Here is a 16181-nt window from a genome sequence, read left to right as displayed (position 1 = left end):
TACATGCAAGACTATCAGAGAGCAAAAGCCTATTTAGCTGAACTTCTTCAAGGTGTTTGGGTACTAAACTCACAAGCTCTTAAGTGGCACTGTGCAGTCACTGCTACCACCAAAATAGCTCAGGATTCAATACTTAGGGACCTCTATAAGGAATTACCAAAATACTCTTGCTGAGCAGCCTACCTACAAATCTGGATAGCTGTCTATTCTGTAGCTTATTTAAATTTGATTCATGAATATTTCATTTCCAATCCAAAGCACTTTTTAACCTCATTTTCTACCCCCTCATTCTTGACTGATGCTCACAGTGACAAAATCTCACTCATTCTTTAAAGTGCGGGTTATAATCTGAGACAAATTCATCAAAAAAAAATGAAGTGGCCAATGCCTGACTGTGTATTGCAATATTTATGTGAGTGTCATAGGAGACCTAGTTAGATTGCTTTTTTGTCTGCCCAGTTCTGCTCCCAAACATCCTGAGGATAGAAGCCCCTTGCCAAAAAAATCGCCAATTTTAATTCAACTTTCTCTGTTTTTCCTCCCAAAAGTCTTGGCAGAGGACACAGCAGGCAATAGGCCTTGAAGCCAAGCTGACAGTGCCTCACTGAGAGGCTATGAGAGAGAGAGAGAGAGAGAGAGAGAGAGAGAGAGAGAGAGAGAGAGAGATGGTGAATTTTTCATTGGGATCTGAGACTGGCTGTGGAAAAAGCCTCTTTCTACTGTACTGGCTACAAGGAGACCTGGGAGGCAGAGAGTGAGAGAGAGGATAAGTATAGGCCTCCCCATTCAATTAACCACATACTGCTCTGTAATTTCACCCTCACACTCACACACATGCACACACAAACACACAAGGTGGAGTGGGTACACTGCTAAATGGCTATGGGAGGAAATGTCAGCTTGCAAGGCCTCGAAGTGGGCCACAAGAGGAAGGGCTTCTCTTGGTTTCTCGTTTCCTAATGAGAAATTTAGAGTTTTTTTCAAAGGGTTGTACTTTGGATAATTTAGTAATTCAGCTACAGTTTTATAAGGTAAGCAGGACAGTAGCTAGCACTGAGGACACTGAGGTCATGCTGTGATTTTAGCAAACAGAGTTTACATTTTTAAGCATGGTGGACATTGATTTGACACAAAGAGGTGTGACACTGCTGAAAAGATTGTCTTTTTTAAAATAAATCAGAGATGCCTATGCAGTAGAGAGACATAAATAATTTCAACATCAGTGCTACATAACTGGAGAACAGAAAAAGGGCAGTGGCATTTGGTTTTGCTCAAGAGGTGGAGAACAGTTACAGAGGTGGAAATTTAGTTTACCATAGTTCAATTTCACATACAACCTACATTGCTATGATAGAAAGCTGGTTGGAAATTAGCAAAAAGTATTTTTTATTTTTATTTTTAGCTAGTTCATTGGACAAACTAAAATTAAAGGAAAACTTCAGCCTGGGGTCTTTTAATTGGCATTTTCATTTTGTGACATTTTAAAAAAATAAAATAAAAATAACCATTTGTTACAACCCTAATTGGTTTGAGAGACATTCTATATACAATTGATACTACATGCAGATATTTCCTTCCCAATTTTAATCATTTATATTTAAATATTGATGTGGTTACATTTTGTTTGAGTATATTTCACCATTTGGCTTTTAGATAATAAAAATAAACATTTTTTTACACCGACATGTACCAGCTCAAAAATCTTTAAGTCTCTTTTCCTAGATCAGCAGGGTTTTTTTTCCAAATGTCTTTACACATGTTATATAACAGATGTTCAAAAGTATAAAAAAATAAAAACTCTGCATTTTAAGAAAGTGAGACTTACTGTCCAAAGTATCAAAGATAATGCAAATATTTGCTGTATAATTGCAGCCACACTGACAGTTATCCAAGCCTTGTGCTGCTTTGAGGTACCAAGCTGAAGACTTTAACATAAGCCAACAGCTTGTCACTCAGTATTCAGTGCAGGGGCCAGAGAGAGGGAGGACACCCAATTTTCACTGAGCAATATGTTTCATGTCTTCTCTCTGCTGTGACCTTTAAATGGCCCCTGACGCTCAGCACAGATAAATGCACCATGTTGGAGAGAACAAAGTGCTCTCAGACCATTTGTATTGAGCGAGTTTTTGATGAACAGCTCAAATGCAACAATCCAGCGAGAGGACATTCCCATATATGTACACATTATTGATTTAGGTACAAAACCTTGCCTGCATCAGGCAAATGACTGCGCCTCGGGGTTCTTTAAAAGGGCTTGTACTCTGTTTATGATGTGAAATTCCCAGAGAAAATCAATGGGTTTTTTTTGTATTCTGGGTGGTTTTGTCCTTATTATCTCAACTCTACTTGCTGAGTAATGAGGCTGATATCCTAATGTGTTGTTGGGTAGGAGGAGAATGATTGTGCCACAATGATTTAATCTCAGTTGCGACAGCTAAAGTAAAAGTCACACTACAGGACTTTTTGAGCAGCCTCTGAGTGACCCCAGCTCTGGCATGAACCGTTCACATCCGTGGCTGCTCTGAAACAACAACAATACAACCTATAGTGAATACTGGTAAAGTGGGACAATGAGTAAAATGAGACAGTTAGGCTTCATCATTTTTATCTTTATGTGTAGATATTTTAATTAGTAAATAAAAGCACTGAGGTCATCATATTCAATAACCTTTCAGAGAATGACAGTGGTAAAATGACAGTGATCTGAGGTGAATAATGATGAAGTTATACAAACTTTTACATTAAAAAAAGGTTATTTCTTCTTTATTCTGAGTAATCAACACCTTCTCATCCAAAGTCGTCACATGTTGCATCTACATATTACACTAAGTATCCTCCTGCATATGCTGTTGACATTCTACCATGCTGCAACCAAACTTAGGATTTCAACAAAAGCACGGCTTAGGCAACAGGGGCACATGGTTAGGTTTAGGAAAAAACATCATGGTTTGGCTTTACAATCATATGAGAAGCGAACACCAGGCTCCCGGGTGAGAGACAGTTGTTAGTTGGACCCATTCACCATCATTTCTGCCTGCTCTTATATTATGTCATTACTGTCAGCGTTTCAACCTGAAACCATCCAGAGGTGTATCATACAGCCATGACAGGTTCCATCATGATATCAATTGACACCACTCGTACGCATGATATATGGCCATGACAGGTGCCATAAGGCCGACAATGGCATATCATAACACCGCAAAAGGTTCCGCCTGGCCGTGTTACAAACTGACACCACCCAGCAGCATATCACACTGCCGCAAAAGGTGGCTTTTGGTGTTGGTATCTTACGCCGAAATCACTGACAAAGCAGCAGTATTTGACGACTTCCAAATAAGAACGGGCTGGTATAATTTAGAAGAGCTCTTAGGCTATTTAGAATAGTATCACAGGAAGGGCTGAGATATTTGGATCATACTTAAAAATAATGCATAAAAATAATCAGAAAATGTCCTACTTTACCAGTATTCACCCTATTCATCTGGAGCACTTGTCCTGGCAGTGATAGTACCTGAACACACTATGAAAAAGGATAGTGAGCCAGTCAAATACTTAAATGTAGTTTCTGAACAATTTTATATTTTGGCACAAGGGCCAACTCATGTTGAAAGTCCACTGTTCCCTCCTGATCTTAATAGTTCTGCTCTCCATAGACAGACTTAACTAAGCTCTGGTCATAAAATGTTAGCATTATTTGAATACTGGGGCAAAAGGATGCTTAAAGCAGACCACAGCCTACCATTCATTACATAAGACCAAAACAAAGAGTCACACAGTGAAGGGTTATGGCTCGGGGTCGGGTGACAGCAGCATATGATTCATGGCTCGCTGTGCCCTTTTGTCTTGTCCTCCTTGTGGTGGGACCATCCACTGCTCTTAGCCAATGTTATTTCACAGCCTTCAGAGCTTGCTCCCTGTCTGTTTCAAGCAAACCGGCAATGTCATTTCCTATGTCTTGTTCTTTCCTCAGTGCAGAAATAAGGAAAGAATATGGCATGTGTCACAACAAGAGATGTTCTTTTTTCTTCATTGTTTTGATGTTGGGAAAAAACAAATAGTATCAACATTGCTTTTGATTTATCTATAAAGGTTTCTTATACATTGCCTTGACTTTTATTACATAAAAAGGTAATTACCAGGCCGTTGGTTGGTGCTTGAGGTGCCGCTATGTGTTCAGACAGAGGAAGAGCAAAATGCCAGCGAAGAAACATTCAATGCACTGCCATAACCTTTGATATTAAACCCAGGCCAAAGTAATTTCACCCTGTTACCTTTTGACATAATATTGCATGTTATAGTCTGAATTTTGAGACAAATTAATTGAAGAATGCTTTGGTTTGTTTAGGATTTCTCTAAAACAAGTGAATCAAAGCGGAAAATGCAAATGGAAAACCAAGAGAGCATGACTATAGCATGACTTTTAATCATTTCAAAATTTTCCATATGCAGACACAGCATGCTGCATGGTGACCACATCAATAATGTCCAAGCAGCTCATTAGAATTATGGAAACTTATTGATTTTATGCTAATTAAATCTATTAATGCAGCTGCAAAAAAATATCTTTTTATTTGCCATATGGTGAGTCCAGCAGTGTGCTTCTGTCAATGAATATATATGCATGAAATTCAGTAAAACTGTTCGGAGTGGGGGACACACTCACACTGTGTACTAAAATGGGAATGTTTGGTCTGCAGTAGTGGCTTCCCCCTCTTTGTTCAGACAAATCTGAAATGTGGGGTTTAGAGCTTCTAATACAGTCAAACAGCTGCTGACACCAGCTGTATAGCACAAGTGGTGTCTCCATTTGGTAGTTACTGTAAGTCTACATGTGTCCTGCCAATCTAAAACTTTGTTGATTAGGAGATCCTTCAAGAAAAATAGACACTAAATTAATATAATAACTTAATATTTAGAATACCCCCAAAAAAGCTGGATATTCAGATAGAGTAGTTATTATCAACATTATATTGATAATAGATAGAATTGTGTCATACTGGCCTTCCACAGACACAGTGGTGATTTTCAGTTATATTATTATGATTTATCTGTGAGAAAAAGATCAAAAGGAAGCCTGTCATTGTCTGTTTGTCTGTCCTCACCGCTGTCCTCTCATGGGCAGCAGGCACAGATGTCCATGCGGGAGATCCCTCTCCCTGTCATGCCATTCATGGAGTGTCTGTTGTCAATAGGGCAACAGGCTACCAAATATGGACATGTGTCAGGGTATAAATTGGTCTGACGTGACACATCGGCACCCCCTGGTTTACACACTCAAGATCCAGCGCCTGGTGCTGATCTGGTGAGTAACCTGCACGGCTGACCAAAGGACTAATAAAGGGCAAACCAGTGGATTTATCAAAAGAGGATCGATGCAGGATTTTAACATGAATGGCAGTGATTTTTATCTTTGCCTAACTAAATGTCATCATCTAACGGAAATGGATCATCTCGCAGCAATGGCATGTGGCTCATCAGCTTCTTTTGTGGACAGTAGTTGTTGTGAAATACTGACAAATTAACCTTTACATCTCCAGTGGGCAAAAAGGGAAAAAAAACTAACACAATAACATGCAGTTAAATAGCAGGCTATATAATATAGGCATCCACTGTAAAATCTGGAGCTGATCTTACTTAAAATAGTCTTGGAAACCAGTGGCTTTGAAAAAGTAAAGTAAATATAACCATTAATCTTAACTTATGTTTACTTTTTATCTAATTGTTAAGTTTACTTAAAATCTAACTGCATGTACTTATTTTTGTGAAGTTGTTGCAACTTTAAAATGATAAGTGAAATTACCTTGTTCTTTTTAAGTATTAGCAACTTCAGTAAACAAAGTTAATCTGATTTATCTTCATCATGACAAAGAGGATTTTGCTAGTGATGAAGTTAAGAGATCTATGAGTTCTGTTTTGTTTACACGTTTAAGAAAATGCGAACAGTTGAGGAGTTTGCAACCATGCGAATATAAATATATAGCACAATGAACTGTTAACTGAAGTTGCTTAAACTTAAAAAGATTGATTTATTTAAACGTGTATTTTTTAAGTTGCAACAACTTCACAAAACCAAGTACATAGAACTGTTTTTAAGTAAGCTTAACAATTAGATATGAAGTAAACAGAAATTAAAACTAATAGTTAAAGTCACTTACATTTTTCAGGGCAAACGGTTTCCTAGATTTTTTTTAAAGTAATTAGCCAATTTTACAGTGCAGCAAGGTACAAATAACAATCATTCCCTTCATTGTTTATCCACAAAAAAAAAAAGATGACTGTCTGTGTGTTGTTTGTGGTGCCTGTCTGTGAACAGAAGGCTTTAATCACCCAATTCAAACAAACAGAGAGGATTTCATTACTGGATCTAACGGTGTCACTGCGTGCATGTGCGTGTGCCCGTGTGCGTTGTAGAGCTGACACCATGTGCGACGACGAAGAGACTACCGCCCTGGTGTGTGATAACGGCTCCGGCCTGGTGAAGGCTGGGTTTGCCGGTGATGACGCACCTCGCGCCGTCTTCCCTTCCATCGTTGGTCGCCCACGTCACCAGGTAAGGTGACCTATTCATAAACTATCACTTTAAGTTGTAAGTGTCACATAAAAACAATCTATGGTTTTGGAAGGAAAGATCCACCGTGCGTTATTACGCGCCAAAACTACGAATTTATACTTTAATTGAAAACTGAGGAAAACAGACGACTCCTGTTTTCCTGAAAACAAAATTCTGCATATTAATGATGCTGTGTAAAGATGATTTTTTCTCCGGTTTATCACTAAATCCCCGATCTTTGCTGTTATCAGGGCGTCATGGTTGGTATGGGCCAGAAGGATTCCTACGTAGGCGACGAGGCCCAGAGCAAAAGAGGCATCCTGACGCTCAAGTACCCCATCGAGCACGGCATCATCACCAACTGGGACGACATGGAGAAGATTTGGCATCACACCTTCTACAACGAGCTGCGTGTGGCCCCCGAGGAGCACCCCACCCTGCTGACAGAGGCCCCTCTCAACCCAAAGGCCAACAGAGAGAAGATGACTCAAATCATGTTCGAGACTTTCAATGTCCCCGCAATGTACGTGGCAATCCAGGCCGTACTGTCCCTGTATGCCTCTGGGCGTACCACAGGTATGACGGATTCCTCAGGCGTGTAAGATTTTGTTCAGTGGGTTAATACATCAATTAAATGTTGTATTTACCTTCAGGCATTGTCCTGGACTCTGGTGACGGTGTGACCCATAACGTGCCCATCTATGAGGGTTATGCACTTCCACACGCCATAATGCGTCTGGATTTGGCCGGTCGTGATCTCACAGATTACCTCATGAAGATCCTGACTGAACGTGGATACTCTTTTGTCACAACCGGTGAGTGCATATTACTTATTTATATTTCTGTCGAACTTGGGTTGGCTACACCATGTATTTCCAAGTTATTGTTACTTTAACTATGTAAAAACTGGAAACAATGTACTTTGTTTTGGGGGAAGTTAACATTTTATTCTAACAAATAGTTTAAACGGGGTGATTATAATTATCTCTCGACATTTTGCGATGATGGACATTTGATCGACATAAAACAACTCTGATCCCCTCCAGCTGAGCGTGAGATCGTGCGTGACATCAAAGAGAAGTTGTGCTACGTTGCTCTGGACTTTGAAAATGAGATGGCCACCGCCGCCTCCTCCTCCTCCCTGGAAAAGAGCTACGAGTTGCCCGACGGTCAGGTCATCACCATCGGCAACGAGCGTTTCCGCTGCCCGGAGACCCTCTTCCAGCCCTCATTCATTGGTGCGTAAAAGCACGTGCAGACACCGTAAACTTCATTATACTAGTGACACTGTCCCATGAAATCCAGATTTAAATGTTTCGTACAGTGACTTGACTCCAATATAGTCATTTAAGTATTAGAATTAGAAATCATTAAATTGACGATCTTCATTAGAAACAAATTAAATTACAACTCCACGTGTTTTTGAGCGCAAATAAACTTTTATTCTAAACCTAAGTAAATGGTTTTATCAGAAAAACCTGGATGATGTAAAATTTTGAAACAAGCCGAAAGTAAACTCATTCTGCACAGTCTGCACAGAGTTTTAAGCGAACGTAAATATCTTATTAAGTCAGAATAAACATGGATGCAACGGTGGCTTTCCGAAAATAGACGTGCTTATTGCTCATATATTAGTGGTTGGCTGCAAAGATATGATCACCAAGTGGAGGTCACAGTTTATCCACCTTCGGCTTTATCACTTCGTGGCCGATAAATAGACACGAGTTTATCTAAATCAGGGGCTTATTGTTCACATTTGCGCCACAGAGCGCGCAGCTGTTGGCGGAGCTGTCCGTTTCAGCACCTGTTAGGACAGCTGACGGCGATGTCAGACGTGTTCTCTGCAGCAGGGGGTAAAACCCACTAACTTTTTTTTCCGCTGTGTTTGCACAGGCATGGAATCTGCTGGCATTCACGAAACCACTTACAACAGCATCATGAAGTGTGACATTGACATCCGGAAGGACCTGTACGCCAACAACGTGATGTCCGGCGGCACCACCATGTACCCTGGTATCGCTGACCGCATGCAGAAGGAGATCACCGCTCTGGCCCCCAGCACCATGAAAATCAAGGTAACTCTGACTGCTGTTTAGTGCATAGAACAATGACATTTCCACGAGCAGAGTCTGATTTACAACTTTCTGTGTTAAGATCATCGCCCCTCCTGAGAGGAAGTACTCCGTGTGGATCGGCGGCTCCATCCTCGCCTCTCTGTCCACCTTCCAGCAGATGTGGATCAGCAAGCAGGAGTATGATGAGGCTGGACCCTCCATCGTACACAGGAAGTGCTTCTAAGCGCCAGACTGTCCCCGCCCCCTCTCTCTGTGCCAGCAACCCAATTTATGGCTCAAAGCAAGAATTCGTGCGTTGCCGTCAAATTATTTGTTTACACTCCAAGTGCAATTTATATGTGGATATGTACAGGTTTATAAATAAAAGAGAACCGCAACTTGCAGTACATGAATCTTTCTTTTCTTTATAGTTAAAATCTAAAGCATACGGGTGTTTTTTTTTTAGGTCTAGGATCTATAAAAAACTCTGTCTCTCGAAAGCAGAAAGCCTCTGTCCTTCCGTCACGTGATGGATGAGTAAAGGTTACTAAAGATTTGAATTAGAAAAGATTACAGGGAGCGGAGAGGATAAGCCACCTCATAAGAAATTAACCGTACCAAGTTTCATTGAGTGCAAACACCGCTGTCACGTGATCGGTAATCCCCAGTTTCCCAGGTTGGACAAAGCTCACCCTGCTTACCTGTAAAGACACATTTAGATGATGCTATTAATAAACTTGCATAAATAATAATCTGATGCACTATTTAGAAATAGTAGGTTATATGCAGTGTAATTCCACAGTGAAGCATTTATATAATATACATAATAATTATTATTATTATTATTATTATATAAATATATTTCATCGACATGAATAGGACCAAACCACATAATAGTCTAATATTAGTGTACACACAATACAGCGGTCTAAATTGATCAAATCTCAGAGTTAATATACAGGGCGGGGTCACATTTTTGCTTCTATTTTAAACCTCCACACAGACACAGAGAGAGAAAGACACACGTACACACACACACACACACACACACACACACACACACACACACAGAGAGAGAGAGAGAGAGAGAGAGAGAGAGAGAGAGAGAGAGAGAGAGAGAGAAAGAGAGAGGGAGAGAGACAGGCAGGCAGGCTGCCTTGTAAAGCGATTAGCAACTCGGATGGTACTTTCACTCTGTCACTGTATCCAGAGCATCATCTTTGCCTGAGGTGAAAACAACAGCTTTACCAGCCGGGCCAGCAGCCTGCGACATGGGGAGGGAAACCTCCAGGCATGCGAGGCTGTCCACTCCAAAACAGGAAGATTGGGTCCATTTGTAAAGCAGTAAAGGCTTTGTGTAAAGGCACAATAGGTTTGGTTAAAAAATGAAACATAGCGCATATGACTACAGGTCTTTGTAAACTACCTGCATATATTAAAAACATACAGAAGTCACCTTGACCTTTGCGTCCAAAGCACGGCGCATCCACAAGCTAAGAAGAATGGCTATTGTTATGGTGCACATGTGGCTCTGTTGCTCACTGAGTTGATAACAATACAGCCAGGGTTACAGGTTTGATTCTCACCCATGTTAAAATGCATTAATTCAATGCACTCAAGGTTATAACACTCTGGACACCATCGTCCTAGCCAGTGTCCACTGAACGACGCACGCTATGTACAAAACTGAAATATTGAAAATCAGAAGCCCTGGTACTCCTGGCTGCGCTCCACCGACCTGTCTGCGCGTACGTGACGCATGGGAGGGGGAGACTACTTAAAGGCGGATTAACGCTGGCAAGACATTAAATCCAACCTCCCTCCATCCAGACGCAGCGCGCAGCCCATCAACCTGATCTGAAGATCGAAAATAGGGGGGCTTATAGTAATCAGCCCTTCAGACTCCCATGACAAGGAAAAGTGTGGCAACGTCGTGGGAGCGCTCGGCACACACAGCAGGACGCTCGCTGGCGCTGCGCGCTCAGCTCATAACCAACCAGATAGCGCGCAGAGAGAAGGAGAGAAGCGGGACGGCGGCAGCATCCCGTGACGGATGCATTTCTTAGCTAAAATCGGACGTTTTGGAGACTGAAAACAACCACAGAGAGAGAGAAAGAAGGAGGACTGGAAATAACGCGCTTTTTTTTGGGAGGGATTTGAACAGAGTGCCGTTGTGCTCTAGTCTTCTCCGGATGCTCAGAAATGGGGGAATGGACTATACTAGAGAGGCTCCTGGAGGCTGCTGTCCAGCAGCACTCTACTATGATAGGAAGGTAAGATGATCAACAAAAACCAAGAAAAACAGAAGAATCGCAGCAGCCTCCAGGATCGTCTTTAGCATGGTTCCCAGTCCCCCGTTTCTGTGTTGTGCCTCAAGGATCGTCTGTAGCATGGTGCCCAGTCTTCGTGTCTGTGTTGTGGATTTTTCTGTCTTGTTTCACAGATTTTCCTTTTTTTAGTCTCCCTCCCTTCTAAACGAGACAGCTAAGTAAATCAGTTGTCATTTCAGGACCTGGGATGGTGCTGCAAACAGCCTCAAGTGAAAACAAAAATCCATGTGTCATTTCATGTTTTCATTAATCCACGTATCCGTTTGATGTTTGGTGGTGAGTTGGAGTGGTGGTTGTGCACTCATGGGTGGCAGAAAGAGATCGGCGTTATCACCTCTTTCCATTAACAAAGCTCACACAGGTAGAGTCAAATAAAGCAATGCCGATTGCTTAAATGTCATCTCATTTCAGCCATTACAATCAGAAAACACACAGAAAACACACTAAATCAACACATATCCTCCAGAGCGTCCTGTTTCAGCACTGGACAGCTCCTCAAATCCAACACACCCGAATTGGACTGTGAGCGCTTCAGCCACCGAGGCTGCGCACAACTCAACCACATTTGTATCAGTTTAACACACTTATTTTCACATTGTTTGTTTGTTTGCTTGCTTTTTAGGATCCTACTAACAGTGGTGGTCATCTTCCGGATTCTAATCGTAGCAATAGTTGGAGAGACTGTCTATGATGACGAGCAGACCATGTTTGTTTGTAACACCTTACAACCGGGCTGCAACCAGGCATGCTACGACAAGGCATTTCCCATTTCACACATTAGATATTGGGTTTTTCAGATCATCATGGTGTGCACCCCGAGTCTTTGTTTTATCACGTACTCGGTGCATCAGTCGGCCAAGCAGAAGGAGCGGCGGTACTCAACAGTCTATCTGACACTAGATAAGGATCAAGATTCACTGAAGCGAGACGAGAGCAAAAAGATAAAGAACACGGTTGTAAATGGAGTACTTCAGAACACGGAGAACTCCACCAAAGAAGCCGAACCGGACTGTTTAGAAGTCAAAGAGATCCCTAATTCGGCCATGAGAACTACAAAGTCCAAAATGAGGCGACAAGAGGGCATCTCCAGGTTTTACATCATCCAGGTGGTTTTCCGAAACGCGCTGGAAATAGGCTTTTTGGTGGGTCAGTATTTCTTATATGGATTCAACGTCCCGTCGGTGTACGAATGTGACCGCTACCCCTGCATAAAAGATGTCGAGTGCTACGTCTCCAGACCTACGGAGAAGACAGTGTTCCTGGTGTTCATGTTCGCCGTCAGTGGGTTTTGTGTGGTGTTGAACCTGGCAGAACTCAATCACTTGGGGTGGAGGAAAATCAAAACGGCTGTGCGAGGTGTGCAGGCTCGGCGGAAGTCAATTTATGAGATCAGAAACAAGGACTTGCCGAGGATGAGTGTGCCCAATTTTGGGCGCACTCAGTCCAGTGACTCTGCTTATGTGTAAGGAAGGAAAAAAAAAAACATGTAAAAAAAATAATTATGGACATGATGGACAGCTCCGCACGCCTAATTCGTGTCATGACTTTAAGAGTGGGCAGATTTTTTTGATTTGTTGGTCTTTTAAGGACTCCATGGCAAGCGTGGGTTACACGTTTGTTTACTTATTTATTATTGCACTGATGCAACTTTTTAGTAAAGTTTATACTCTGTAAGATGCTAAATGGAGACCATGATGAAGTGTTCACATATTTACTCTTTGTGGGCTTGTTCTGCTGTACTTGAAGAGAGTAAATGCAAAAATTGCACTAAGAGGTGAACACTTGAGGGCCTGACCTTATCCAAAATGTGCTACTGACCTGATGGTGTTTTTAGGATATTTTTTTCCACCCGTTTTCTGGCATCAACCTTATTAAATGGCACCATACACAGTAGTTAAAGGACAAATCTATCATTCAGATTTATATATGCATAGATATATAAATCCTTACTATGGTTCGATCTAGTTGAAATACATCATACATGTTTTTATGTTGCCTGTGTTGCACCACTGACCTTAACATATGTAACCATTCCATTGCTTTATAGCTGACTTGCAAAACAGTATCTGGTGAATTTGCTGCAAACGCTAACGTCTGTGACTTCCTTAATTTATGACACACCAAAGCGCCCACTGCTTTTATTTGTGAAGTGTTTCTTTTCTTGCTTTTGTGTAATCAAGTGCCATACTTGTATATAAACATGATATATATGTATACATATAAATATATATAATAATTATAATCATCATGAAAGCTGATTCCCTGCTTGGATTATGCTAAATGCCGCCCAATTTTTTTATTTGCTTTAAATGTATTTGTTGTGATTTAAAAAATGAAGATGAAAAAAAAAATAATATAACAGTTTTCTCTGTTTTATTTTGCAAATGACTGGAAAAAAATGAAGTGCTAGTCTTTTTATATACAAGAAGTAAATGTGTCTCCCTAATCAAAAGCTGATCAAAACTGAAAAATAGCACAAATTGACATTTTTATCAAAGAAAGGGCAATAAAAATCTGCTCTGGTGCTACAGTTTTTTCATAAGGTGGTTTCAATGTAACCAAAACTGACCAGAAAAAATCAAACATCTTTTTTTCTGTGGAAAATAAAAGTGGGATTCATGTACACCAGCAATGTGTGAGGTGCAGTACTTTGTGTCTGCTGCTCGAGCTTCCGTTAACTGACCTAACACACAGATATAGATATCCAGTGGAAGTTTTGCCTTGGTGCAGTGAAGATCCAAGCCACACCCACTCTGTCCAGAAAAAAAAAACACTGCAGGACACACCTTGTACAGGATCTCATCACTCTGCAATGTGTTGCAATACTGATGCTGCTTCTATGAGGCACATCAATGCTCCATAACGGAGGGGTCTGAGGGAACTTTTAGTCTATATGCATCAAATTCAACACTGCTCTGAGCCCTTACAACGAGCTATACATTCACATTCTCACTATGAACTTAGTTTGTGACTTTCCTTGTACTCTGCAGGAATGACAAAAAGCTGATCATGATTCGGAATACGGAGGGAGCTGCCCTTTTCTGCGGCTCCCTTCTTCTCTCATTCTCCTTCTCTCATCAAGGATGTAAGGACGTAGCCTGAAGTGAAGGGAAGGGAAGGTCGTGTACACCTCATGAAGGTCAAAATGAAAACAAAAGATGGGGAGAGGAGGGGAAAAAATGAAAAAGTGCAAAGATTATGCCCACACAAGGGAGAGAGAATGAAATAAAGACACAGAGAGATAAAATGAGACGTATGCAGCTGACCGTTGCAGGTGATCTGGGTAGGGCTGGTCTCTTCATGATTCTCCTGCCAGGATGACTTTGCAAAGCTGGGAGAGATCGAAGAGCAGCGGAACCAGCAACATCCATCTCCAACTCAGTGGGGAACCAAGATTTCTCCTTAAGTCCTGAGATTGAAAAAAGAAAAACAGAAGAAAGAAGAGCCGTTTGTCAACTTCGCTCTGATGCAATGCAGTGCACGCCTGTGTGCATCTTTGTCTCCCTTTCTTTTTTTCTCCTGCTCGTGTATCTTTTTTAGGTATACAGATACTCTTCAAATGCCCTATTAAAAAAAGCTTTTTTACTTAACAGCATTGCAGAATTACAGCAAAATCATAAATCAACCTTGAGAAATGAAAAAAAGTAAATATAACAAAACTGTACTGTATAATTACAGTGCAATGTTTAAATGCAATTGCCATATTTTTTTTGCTTTAGTAGTTTTCCTGCAACACTCAACCTGGTGTCAAACTCCAGCAAAGTGGCAAAATTATTGGGGTATGTCCCAATGCAATTATGCATGCTGTCATGCATTTACATCATGTGATGGTATTAGGACTCAGCAGAGATTACACTGTACCTGTGTGTCTGCATTTTTTTGTTGTCATGAAAGCCAGGTTACAGGCCGCATAGAGGCTGGGAGAGGGTATGTGAAATGTGTACGACGATTCACAATGCAAACTCACTATATGTAGACATCAAGTAATCTCAAGGCTCTATGCATTTATCTACTGGCCTTACCCATCCTGACAACTGCAGCAGAACACATCAAGGCTGCACGCAAGCTATTTTAAGACTACAAGGCAAAACACTGCAGGAACACCTCCAATTTCGTGTGATTGCAGGTGCTGAGGGTGAAGGCAGAGATTGTTACAGGCGTATTTCCCCCCTTAATGTGAGTCATCGATGAAGAGACACCCTAATATTAAAGGAGAGGTCTTCTCCCTGTGGTGTGTGGCAGCGGAAGGGACTTAGAGCATAAACACACAGCTTTTTTATGAGCTATGTGGGACACCTCATCAACTGTGTCCACCTTCATTCAGGATGACGAAAGATTAATATTAAAGATCATAATCTTTGCACACTCATTTGTAGGGGTGTGTGGAGTGCAGGTGTCGTTTGAAAGATTATCTTTAATTTAATTCTCCACTTTCACAAAAAATGTGCATATACTCATAAAAATGCACATAATTAAACACAAGGCAGAACATAACATAACATAAATATTCAGTGTTTACATGTGGGCACCAAGAAGAAAGGTCTAAAGTTTGAGTTTAATGTAATATAATATTCTTAGGTCAGCAGGCAGGCTGTTCCAGTGTAAAAACACAACCATATATGAGTTCATTTCTCTGTTTATTGCTGCAGTATAAAAAGTTGAATTCATTAGTATCATCTAAGGAACATATATTATAAGTTAAATCTGACTGCTGCAGGTTCAAAGTATCCAAAGTGGCTAAAATTGCAACATTTAGTTTGTGTGTTGCACTGCAGCTGTTTCTACGCATTTATTTTTTATTTTTTACATAACATTCAGACTCAAAGATTTTGTTCTTGGGTACCTGATCTAATAGGAATTTCATTGTTTGGCACAGAACTGTAAAATGTTCATGCTGCAGGGGAGGATAATGAAATCGATATATTTTAAAAAAGCCCTTTCACTGCAATTGTGTTTGTGTTCTAACTTCAGTAAATTTGTGGATTAAACTATTTGTCATAACTTCTCATAACATATTATTATGTGTGTTTATGTTAATTAGTTGCTAACAAACAACAAGAAGAAAATTTTGTATTAAACGCTGCATAACATAGCAAGTATGGCATCATATATTGAACTACATACAGGGGCGTAGTAATAAATTCTGGGCCCTATGCACAGTCTCAATGGGCCCCCGGCCTTTCCTCTTATCAAAGTCAGCTTTCTTTCTTGCTGTCTTTCTTTCTCTCTGTCTTTCGTACCCTA

At 40.8% G+C, this 16181-nt stretch overlaps 2 protein-coding genes across 2 annotated transcripts; both read left to right on the top strand.

The window, feature by feature from the left end:
* Positions 1-5254: 5254 nt before the first annotated feature.
* Positions 5255-9011, top strand: LOC121953212 (actin, alpha cardiac muscle 1). The gene is made up of 7 exons (XM_042500164.1): positions 5255-5305; positions 6415-6553; positions 6805-7129; positions 7207-7368; positions 7600-7791; positions 8447-8628; positions 8708-9011. The coding sequence occupies exons 2-7, from the start codon at positions 6425-6427 to the stop codon at positions 8849-8851; spliced, it is 1134 nt and encodes a 377-aa protein (XP_042356098.1). The 5' UTR covers positions 5255-5305; positions 6415-6424; the 3' UTR covers positions 8852-9011.
* Positions 9012-10442: 1431 nt separating this feature from the next.
* Positions 10443-13218, top strand: gjd2b (gap junction protein delta 2b). The gene is made up of 2 exons (XM_042501133.1): positions 10443-10880; positions 11560-13218. Exons 1-2 carry the CDS (start codon positions 10810-10812, stop codon positions 12401-12403), a joined length of 915 nt encoding a protein of 304 aa, XP_042357067.1. The 5' UTR covers positions 10443-10809; the 3' UTR covers positions 12404-13218.
* Positions 13219-16181: the final 2963 nt, after the last annotated feature.

Source organism: Plectropomus leopardus, chromosome 14, assembly GCF_008729295.1.
Source record: "Plectropomus leopardus isolate mb chromosome 14, YSFRI_Pleo_2.0, whole genome shotgun sequence".
NCBI classification, from domain to species: Eukaryota; Metazoa; Chordata; class Actinopteri; order Perciformes; family Serranidae; genus Plectropomus; species Plectropomus leopardus.
Note: the sequence above shows the minus strand (reverse complement) of the source record. Positions and strands in the feature narration are given on the sequence as shown.